This window comes from Acartia tonsa, chromosome 13 (genome assembly GCF_053477335.1).
Source record: "Acartia tonsa isolate MP-2025a chromosome 13, ASM5347733v1, whole genome shotgun sequence".
Lineage (NCBI taxonomy): Eukaryota > Metazoa > Arthropoda > Copepoda > Calanoida > Acartiidae > Acartia > Acartia tonsa.
In genome coordinates, this window is record NC_137272.1 from 14,716,575 (window position 1) to 14,727,990 (window position 11,416).

General features: G+C 46.1%; 1 protein-coding gene across 1 annotated transcript; it reads right to left on the reverse strand.

The window, feature by feature from the left end:
- Positions 1-69: 69 nt before the first annotated feature.
- Positions 70-1,933, reverse strand: LOC145335464 (caspase-1-like). The gene is made up of 2 exons (XM_080181226.1): positions 1,798-1,933; positions 70-1,159 (listed from the first exon to the last, which is right to left on the reverse strand). Exons 1-2 carry the CDS (start codon positions 1,866-1,868, stop codon positions 214-216), a joined length of 1,017 nt encoding a protein of 338 aa, XP_080037352.1. The 5' UTR covers positions 1,869-1,933; the 3' UTR covers positions 70-213.
- Positions 1,934-11,416: the final 9,483 nt, after the last annotated feature.

Below are 11,416 nucleotides of genomic sequence, written 5' to 3' on the forward strand. Positions count from 1 at the left end.
TCAAGTTTTAAAGTGTTTAAAAGTTCATAGTTTCTATTTAGGCGCCATATTTTCAAATAATTATCCTCAGAACCACTCAACAATATATTTTGATCAAATTGTAAACACCAAACTGCATGAGTGTGAGCTTTAATATCGTTTTCTAATTTTAATGTTTTTTTGTTGTAAATTTGAATAGAACCATTCCATAGTCCTGCAACAATCTTCTTTTTATCATACTGTAAACAGACAACAATAGAACCAGTCTCTATTTTTTTGTAGCTTATAACTACCTCTCTCCAAGTGATTGTTAACATTGGGCAAGCCTGGGTTGAAATAAAGTGCTCTCTTAAAGGAGCGATTTTCCCAAGTAAAGCTTTGTTTGTATCTATGTTTATGGGAGATTTTGTCCATAACATCTGAGACATCTCTGAGCAATAATAACAGATCCTTATCACAAGCACTGTTCATGAATACCTTGACAAGAGATTTTATAAACCAGCTACCATAGACGGGATCCCTGTAAGCCACAAATCCTGGAACAGTTGAAAAGGCAATGATCATGTCCCGCCACATGGGATCCTTGGTCTGAGTTGTAGTTGGTTTAACTGGTCTTGCATCTGTCTGTGCCTTTCTTGTCACTCCAACATCCTCTTCATGGCCCCTGCAGGCCTGGAAAGCAATAAACTTTGGCTTTCCTTTCAGTTCAATGCATGTAAAATTTCTTAAGATTTGTTCTGTTTTCAATTCTAATCCATCTGAGCATATTATATAGTTTTCATCTCCATGTGACATCATGAACAACATCAGCATATCACCTCTTTGCATCACAGGATTCTTTGTAACTAGATCTATGGTATCCAAAGTTTCTTGTTTATTCAAATCCTCATAAATCTCAACTTTAAATCCCAGCTGTTTGCATAATTCCTGAAGATTTTCAACATCAATCTGGCTTCCTTTCCTTTCATTATAATTTGGAATGTTATCATAATTAAAGACAACAGCTAAACCTCTTGGAGTGGAATTCATTGGATATGTACCCCATTCTTCATTCAATTTTACTTCTCTTGCTTTCTTAACTTTAACTTGAAGCCTACTAGAAGGACCATCAATATGACTTTGTCTTAGCTGCTCTTCAATTGTTGATGTACTGTCTGCGTTGCTGTAAGCCATTCTTTTCCTAAATGTTTTAGTTCATTAATAATTGTGGACAATGAATCTATTTAATTTGTGCTACATCTTTACAGTGACAGGATGATGCATATCTTTGTGTGTTAGATTTTGACAAATAATAACCCCCTGGCAAAATTAAAGGGGGAGGATTCATGGTCCTAGATGTCAATTTCCTCCCCCCCTCCTCTATACATCCCTGTTTACAAGAGTTCTACACCCTCTTTAAACAGTCAGGGGTTGTGTCAAGGTAAAAAATTTGAGCACTTTGCTATCAATTTACCAATCAAAGTTTAATTGTTTGACTTTTTTATGTTGATCATGTAGGGGGTGGACTGGACACACATGTGATTGTATCCAATCCCCTGACATTATAATAACACCCTCTTGTAGTCTATAATATCCCCCTCCCCTCCCTAAAGCTATTTAAAATGTGGTCTTATGCTATTTTTCTTCCTCACTTTTCAAATACAAGGCCCCTGATGCTAGGTGCAAAGCTGCTAGTCAAGATATCAAGGTTATTTATGAAAATATTCCAAGACTAGCACTGAAAAAGGGTTTCCTTAGCATTACATTTAGGCTAGAGTACGGGCTTTTATTTTATGATTGTACTTAATTTTCTTTCTAGATAAATAATTTAATTCATACCTTACTGTTTTTTTTGAAGACTTGTAAATTCTAATTGCACTCTCTTGCAATGTATAGCAATCTGAAATCATTTTAATTATATCAAAATAAAACAATATTATATTGATAAAAGTAATAGAATGTGTGTCTGTCTGTTCATTTAAAGCTGAAGATTTCGCATACCACTAAACCAATAAGGATCTCCTTTACAGTGTAGCTTATCTATAATACAAAGTAGAACGATGTCTGTCTGTCCCTTAAGATCTCGGTAACCACTGAACTGATCGGATTCTACTCTTCAGGGTATATACGTATTGGTCCTGTAGTGGTTTTCAGCTATTTTCTTGGGGGGTGGGACACCCCCAACCCCCAAAAAACAAAAAAATTCCCCCCCATTTTTATTTTTTATTTTTTTTTATTAAGATTTCCTTGGTCCTTTAACGAATTTCGCCTTAATTTTTTTTATCACCTCTTGGGGCAAAGCTCCTAGAGGCTAGGGGCGAAGCCGCTAGTATACTATATAGGTCCAGCTAAAATTTATTACTATTTGGGGGGAAGGAAATACCACTCTCCTAAGATAAATCAACCCTGATAATCAATTTCCAAGTAGCCGCCAGAAGCAAAATAACTTTAAGATTTTAAATTGAAATGAACTACAGATTGCATAGACTAAAATTAAATGTGGTGCAATCATATAAAACATAACTATACTTTAAACAAACACAAATACAAAGGTTCAGCCATGTAATTTTTAAAAAATGAGTGTTCATCCATCTCTTTTATTTCTTTCCTTCTTCTCCTCTCATCTCCCTCCTTTTTATGACGTCACATAACTGATTTTTGAGACACTTTGACACACAGATACACAAACATCCTGTTACTTTAGTATAAGGATATTTGTATAAATATTTTCACTTAAAAAATTTAACTGAGTCATAATTTTAACTGAATATCAAATATTGGAGATAAGGCTTATCTTGCTTTTTATGTTTGCAACTACTCTACAATATTTTCTTTATTTGTCAGGCGTTAATATATCCATTTAACCTGACTTTAGTCTCCAAGTATGATTCTTCAAATGCTCCTTCTCCGGGTCTCTTGGGAACTTTCTAACCAATTAATCTTATCCATTGTCTACAAGAAATCTAATAGTTATGGAAAAGCTTTGCTCATTAATAATGTTGTAAAATCTTTGAGAAATGATGAATGAGATAATAAGATCAGAGTTTTTTAATACAGGATGCAGGATATGGACATACTTACATTTTGATACTCTATTATAGATGTATTATGGACGTATAACAGACAATAGCTAATTATAGATAAGCTTCGCTATTTTTACCATCAATAAACTTCACTTTGATTAGTTGATCAACTTTATTAATACATAAAATGATAAAGCAAGCAATAATATTATAACTGATACTTTATATATTTATCCTGGGTTGGATTTATAAAATAACTGTGACGTCCACATTAAGGGACTGTTACAAGGGGCAAATCTAGCTATGCATGATTCAAATACCAACTAGCTCACTTTGGCTTTGCATATATTTGTTTGCAAGCCGCAGCTTGCAATATCATGACAGCTACCCCTTTAGTCCTTAATCTTATTTAGCTGTCTGTTTATAATAAAGAGGAGTAAAGCTTCTCTTTAATCAATCCTACATAGAAATGGTTTGCTTATAACTTTATACCTAATGATAGTAGGAATCAATAGTCAAATAGTTAAGTAAATGGGATGATTAAGTGACACTAACATAAATTTAATAAGAACATACAGAAATTATGGTATTGATTATAGAATTGCTACGCATTCTTAATTGTACCAAACTGCTCCAGGAATCATTATTTAAAGTTTTAAATAGAAAGGAAAATTTCTAAAAAATTATTGAGCTGGGCTTTTATATTGATGTATCATTCTTGTTCAAAAACCTAGCTATGTTAAGCTATAAAAAGATAAGAAAACGGTGACAAAACAAATACCATAGAAATACATAAATGCTATTAGGATTCTTCAAAAAAAAAAAAAATTGAGTGGTTATGTGGTATCCGCCGAGGATCAATGGCAGACACCGGAGTTCAATTAGATTACGGCAGTGTGACAGACGTGGACACCTTACTATAGAGAAGCTACGCTTCTCTAGCTTTCACTAGATAATGATCAACATCTACTTTTAGTTGTCACTTTATTGAAGGGTTAAGATATACTGGAGTTATATACAACAAACAATAATTACATGGATAGGAATAAATAATCATAACATAAAAGCATAAATAATGTATATACAATGGTCAGTTTGGGCAATAATGATTCCCCCATCCCTGGAAAGGGTGGGGGAGAATTAAGAATACAGTTAACCATAATAAACATGACAGATTCAAATCATTAATTCTAAGCGTAGGGAGGGGGTCACTAGACCCCTTCCCCAGGACTCGGGGGAGGGCCATTGACCCTCCACCGAACCCCAGATCAGGGGTGCCATAGACATGGCTCACGGTTGCCGAATACCACAACTCTCCCCTCGGAAGGCTGGGAGATGGTTTCCCTACCAGACTTCCGACAGTGGTTGAGGCCTTCGGCCCGCTCCTTAGGGCTAAAAATATATACAAACGATAATGATTCAATGGAATCCTAGTGGTGAGTATCTTCTTAGGGTTGATGGGCTCCCAATGTGGGATAGAAGGCAGAGGCTGCCTTGGGTTGGATACGTTGGTCAGCGCCGGCAGGTATCAGGTTTGGTGGTGGCACATTTGTTGCTGGAACGGTCAGCAGTGGGACCTGCGGGTTGTTGTTGGCAGCGGCTGGGGCACTGGCTGCCAGGTTGAGTGTCTGAGCAGCGGCCTGTCCTCCTGAGGGGCCGCGGGGTCTGCCAGAGGGCGGTCCTGGTCTACCTGGGCGGTCATGCCCGCTGTCAGTTGATTTCATAGACACCATTTCCTCGGCTGCTTCCCTGCCGATGGGGATGGCATCCCAGTCCACTGAAAAGTCCCGGGACTTGGCATGGTTGAGCCTGGCTCTAGCCATCGCCTTCTTATACAAGGCTGGGTGGTACAGGAACACTTGTGATATCGCATTCAGGGCTGCCCGGACTCCTCCTTGTGCTGCTGCCAGAGAAATGATGGTGAGGTCCCCCAGCAGTTTGAGGATCAGCAGCAGCAAGCACAAGATGGCGGCGCCATCTCCCCACTCGTGGATGGCTTGTCTAAATCCTGCCCAGACATCCAGGGCTGCCTCTCCTTCCTCCGCCAGTCGGTCAATGTTGTAGGACACTATCCCATGGTCTCCTGTGGCCGAACAGCTGCCTTGCTGAACGCAGGAGCCATAGGATAGGCCAGTCAGCATGGCGCTCTTGTATGCTGGGAACGCCAGCAGCTGTTGCCAGTCGTTCAACTCAGCCTGTGAATACAAACCACCTGAACTGAAGTCATCTAAGGGGTCTGTCAACAACTGCTTGGGCGTATCCAGCGGGGGTGGCCTCTTCTTGGGAGCAGGGGTCAGCTCTATCCAGCCTTCCTCTGCGTGCACAGTCAGGGGGTAGGTGGAGGAACAGGGAATCTTGGTGGCGTGCTCACTGTATACCCGCGTCACGGCGTCTACAAAACCTGTGGGCTCCACTGGCACTTTGTCCCAACACTCCTTGTGTTCGCGGACAACATACTTGTGCCTTTGGCAGGTCAGCTGCAGCAGGATGTCTCCCCTCAGTACCGAGAACGTGCTCCCCTGGACACGCACCGGGTGGGCCGGATCTAGTTGCTGGAGCTTCCAGCAGTTGGCCGCTACTTCTTCTGCTGCAGTGCTCCTCATGCGTGTTTCCAGGGTGAATCCAATATAACCTGCATGGATCTGTGCTTGGAGGGGAACGTCAACATCCCTGGCCGACACTCGGGGCAGCGCAGCCGCGGCTGGGTCAGCTGCCACAAACAGCGCTGGATGGTTGGTGGCATGGGCCTCGAAGTCGCAGTTCACAATTGAGGTGGGGCTGGTCATGTTGATGAAAAACTGGGCCTGATGGTCAACCAGATATGCATCCCTCACCAGGCTGGGCTGGAGGCTGCGGATCAGCCTCAAGGGGCAATCTCTTCCCAGGTGGTCCCACACGTAGGTTGCTTCCCCAGTGATACAGGACAGCTCAGAATGGGGACAGTCGAGGGTCAGGTGGTCAGACTGGGACTCCACCCGTCCATCCTCCACCACATAGGTCTCCTCCTTGACCAGCAGCCGCCGCTCCTGGAGCACTAATTCATTGCGGTAGAGCTGGCCCTCAAAGTGGACGTCCTCCCCCTCGCAACCCACCCCCTCGGGGCTGTTGACGAGGGCGCCCACTACATCAACGGTGAAGAACAGGGGGTGGTTCAGCTGGAACGTCAGTGGCTGGGTCTTGCCTGGCAACGTGTATACTCGGTTCCTGGCCAGGTCTCGGCACGCTTCTGGGTCTATCTTGGTTGGCCTCATGAGGGTGGGGACCGAGGTCACCTTGAGGTGACCCCATACCCCACACCTGAATGTCCACTGGGACACGGTGAGCTGACAGCTGAACCCAGTGGTTTCCCTCACCTTGACTTGCTGCAGGACGTGGATGTCGTGGCCCAGGGGCACCTCCTGGTGTAGGGGCTCCGTGTCACACATCTTTTCTTTGTTGTAAGACGTGACATGGGTGGGGTTGGCACAGTCCCACCCCACCAGGACGTAGCTGGTTGTAGGCCACACGGCTGCCAGAAGGAGGCCCCACAGGACCATCCACCAATGGGAGAGGCTTCCAGGTAACCATCTTCCTCGTGCACGCGGCTGGGGATCTCCGGTTCTGGTCACGGCTGCTTCTTGGGGCTGGACACGGCTGGGCTGCTCCTGGCTAGACACAAATTTCCATTGAGCGTTATCTGTATGCGGCCGAGGCACCCCGATACCCTCCCCAATGACAGACTGGCAAGCGACTGGCACTTGCCTGGGTGTCGGCTCCCCTAGCCCTAAATGCTCCCTTCCCTGGTCCAAGGCATGCCCAGTGGCATGGGGCTGAAGTGCATGTGGCACAGGCTCGCCCTTACTCAATGCCCTCCCCTGCCCTAGGAACTCAGGTGCATGTGGCACAGGCAAGCCCTTATTTTCCCAATTTTCAATCTCCCCAGCCTCAAGTGCAGGGGGCACAGGCAAGGCTGGGTGTTTACAAGGTTTTGGATTCAATACATTTAACAAATTCAACTTATCCTGATGGTGAGCCGCTGGGTTCCCTTGGCTGGTAGAGGGCTCTGGATGGCATGTAGCTGGACTCTCCCTGCAGGCTGGTGGCGCTGGCTGGCATGTAGCTGGGCTCTCACTGCAGGCTGGTGGCGCTGGCTGGCTGGGGGTGACGGGTGTCACCCCTTCCTCTGGGACCGCTGGCTCGTTCCAGGACTCAGGTCTCTCGGTGGCGGCGACGGGGGTCGCCCCAGACATCAGGTTGGAGGCTGGCTCGTTCCAGGATCCAGGTATCTCGGTGGCGGCGACGGTTGTCGCCCCAGGCACACGGTGGGAGGCGCTGGATAGCACCCCCCCATCATCCCAGGTGGCGACGCCGGGTGGCGTCCCATACATCGATGCAGAGGTGCTGGCTAGCACCTCCTGCCTCTCTCGTTCAGCGGCTGCCAGGGCCTCCCCATACACCGTCTCAGGGACGCTGGGCAGCGCCCCTCCACTCTTGCTGGGTAGGCTCAGTCGGGCAGGTTCCATCATATTGAGACTGAAAGGCTGGGGCCTCAGCACCTCTGGCTCGGCTATGTTGTTGGGCTGTATCAGCTCTGGCCCCAGATGGTTAAGACTGAAGCCTAGGCCAACCCGGTTGGGCTCAGCCGCGCCGCCCAGTACGTTGATCCTAGCTGGGACAGTCCCGAACTGCGGCATCCCATCGGCTCGGTCCGCAGCTCTGGAGGCGGCTGCTTGCGGTGGTGGTGCTGGGGGCGCGCTCCCTTCCATATGGGCCACTCTGCTGGGCTTCCCTGGAGGGGCACCTTTGTCGGCGGTGCGCCTGCGGCTGGCTACCTGGGCCCAGTCAGCTCTACACTCGGCCGCCGTGTGGCCGTCATAGTGGCAACGCTCACACTTGGCAGAACGGTCACGGCGTGGCTGGGTGCGCCTCTCCTCTAGGCTAACTTCCATAGGCGTTGGACAGTCTCGAGCTCGGTGGCCTCTCCCCTGGCAGCGGTAGCAGCGGCCTGGAACCTTGTCATCTGGAGCGACCTTCCCCATCTGGTGGAGACCCGGAGCCAAGGAGCCAATCTCCATTGGCTCCGACTCGTCATATTGGGGCAACTGGATGCAGGCAGATCCAGTCAGCCCGTCGGTCGAGTCCACTAAGCACACACCCTCCTTCAGTTGCTTAGTAACCATGGTCACGGTGAACATGGCCTTGCGAGTGTACTCAGGTACACTCGCAATTTCATGGTTCATCATGAGGCGTTTTACATTGGCGTTACGAATTCCACGGTTTAATTCGTCCACCAACAATTCAAGATCCTCATGATTGTAGGCGTCCCTATACAAGGCGCACTTTGTTGATATGTACGCCTGTATAGGTTCTGTCGAGTGTTGCTTGTAGTCCCTAAACGCTTGTTTAAGCGTTTGGGACTCAAAAGCAGGACGAAATAACAATTCACACTCGGTCTTGACCTGCTCGTAGGTCAAGGCTTGGCCTGCCTCGCCAAACAGATGGGACGCCATTTCCGCCGCTTGCCCTACCAATGACAGTAGTAGGGCGTTGCGGCGGTTGAGGGAATCATGAGGTGGCACGCGGTAAGCCGCCCATGACATTTCCAGTCGGCGGATATGTGCCGACCAGGACTGCTTGGGCGGCCCTCTATACTCCGGCAGATTGCTCAGCATCAGCTTGCGGTACTCGGCTGGGGCCGGCTGAGGGTCATCCTGGAGCCATCCTGGGGCTTGGTCACCTCCTGGGACTTGATGCTGGTCCATTGGGTCAACGGTGAAACGGCGGGCACAAAGTTATACAGGACTACAATGAATGGGTTGTCACTTGAGGCTTCCTAGCCTAACAGCCAACACTGTTTGTATCACTAGGTTGGGAGTTTTAGTTGCAAAGGTATAACTTAGCTGTACTTATCAATGGTTAGATGTTGAGGTAGATAGATGTTGAGGGTCTGAACTGCTGTCAGGAACTGATTGGGTTTTCCCTTATCACACTAGAGCTAGGAGGAAAGAAACTTGCAATTCTTTATTTGCTAAAAATACCCCTGTTAGATGCTATGGAGTAGCTCTGCTCTGGTGTGAAGGTGTGTGTGTGTGTGTGTGTGTGTGTGTGTACGTGGAATCTTCTGTCCTTGTAACGCGCGTTCGCGCCGTCAAATCCGCGCACACGGGGAAAACGCGCTCTCACCCCTCAGCTCGCTCCCTCATTGGTCCGCTTCGTCCGTTGGATTTATGATGTTTTCCGCACTTTGTTGCGCTACCCGTGAATGGCGCTCTGTATATCCGATCGCTAGCTCCACACTACAGACGGACTTGGCCTAGTGTGGGTAGGAAGGGGGAAGCGCGTGAGGGGACGGGGGTAACTCCGTCCGTTCCCACTGTGAGGGAGGGGGTAACTGTGTGTTGGTGTAATGGGGCCTCTGCTTCTTAATCTTAGGCTTATCTGTTATACAACCCTGATTGTATTTGTCTTCAAATGGAGAGGGGCCCCCTCCCCTTCCCTTGGAATAAGGGGTGTATTTGTTATTGTGCTGTGGGCTTGAAATTGTTTTGATTATATTACATCTAACTTTTATTGCTGTCCTTATCACAATTACATAACAGATTTGTTGACCAACTCTGTTCTATTTTTAGCTGTTATCACAATAAACAGTAATCCAAGCCTGTTCTATTCTTAGATTTATCACAACACAACAATTTGTTTGCCAAGCTTTGCTCATAAATCTATTGTTTGGTCATCACATTAGGGTGGTAATCCCTGCAAATGTGATATAATATCTGTCTTCTAGATGGGTGGCTGCGTTGTAGCTTCTCAGGATACTCGGGGTTGACGTAGTTTTTCTCTGTTCTGGTGCACTACACCCGTATGTTAGCTCGCAGCTTGCAGCTATGTGGCATGTTTCAGCCTATCGGCGGCAGGGAATGTCCCGTCCTGCTAGCGCCACTGGTTCGGATCCTGCTATTTCTTGCAGTAAAGTTGGCCTATTTTCAGCCGTCTACACGTATTTGGCTTGTTTCAGCCGGTCCGCAGGCCTGTTTCAGCCCTTTTGGCGCTCAATTCTCCGTTAGATATCAGCGCTGCTCGCGGTTATTCGTCAGATTTCGCTGTTTTGCTTCCACAACTGCCGGATGCAGAGTTAAACTTTGCTGTCCAGGGTGGGTAATTCAGGTTGCTTGCGTCAGTTTTGCCAGATTCACTGCTGGGAGTACCTTAGCCTCAGATGCGCGTCTGCTCTACACTTGTGGTTCGCCGTAATCTCACACAGCTGTCACCAAAGTTGTGGTATCCGCCGAGGATCAATGGCAGACACCGGAGTTCAATTAGATTACGGCAGTGTGACAGACGTGGACACCTTACTATAGAGAAGCTACGCTTCTCTAGCTTTCACTAGATAATGATCAACATCTACTTTTAGTTGTCACTTTATTGAAGGGTTAAGATATACTGGAGTTATATACAACAAACAATAATTACATGGATAGGAATAAATAATCATAACATAAAAGCATAAATAATGTATATACAATGGTCAGTTTGGGCAATAATGATTCCCCCATCCCTGGAAAGGGTGGGGGAGAATTAAGAATACAGTTAACCATAATAAACATGACAGATTCAAATCATTAATTCTAAGCGTAGGGAGGGGGTCACTAGACCCCTTCCCCAGGACTCGGGGGAGGGCCATTGACCCTCCACCGAACCCCAGATCAGGGGTGCCATAGACATGGCTCACGGTTGCCGAATACCACAGTTAATCTTGAATGGTAGTGTGGAGGAAATCGCGTTAAAATGTAAAAATTAATCCCCTACAATACCTAAAACTGGAATTTTAATACTTTTATTTCAGGGAATATACCTACTGGTACTGTGGTGGTTTTAGGCTATTTTCTTGGGGGGTGGTACACCCCCTACCTTCCCAAAAACTAAAAAACCCACCCCCCCATAAAAAAAAATTATTTACATTTTTTGTAAAATCTCAGTAACTGCTGAACAAATTGGGCTCTATCCTTCTGGGAATATACCTACTGGTCCTCTGTTTCAAGCTATTTTCTTGGGGGGGATGGGACACCCCAACCCCCCAACCCCCCCCAAAAAAAATTCAACTTCCAAAATTTTTCATTTTTATAACTTTTGTAAACAAAAACCAGTAATTGGGGTGAGTGAACCCCACTGCAACATGGGGCGAAGGCCCCATAAATCCCCCCCCCCCCAAAAAAAAAAATTTAAATAATTTTTTTACAAATTTTAGTTTTAACAAATTGAAATTTTTGTGCAACCTGGGTTTAATTTTACCACAGAGTAATTAAACAAAGAATAACTTTTTTGAATATTTCTATTTGAGAGGGTTGACTTCCCATTACTATATAGGGCGAAGCACCTAGAGGCTAGGGGCGAAGCCGCTAGTAATCAATAAACAAATAAAAAATCCCTTAAAAAAGTTAATTGAACAGAATCAAACT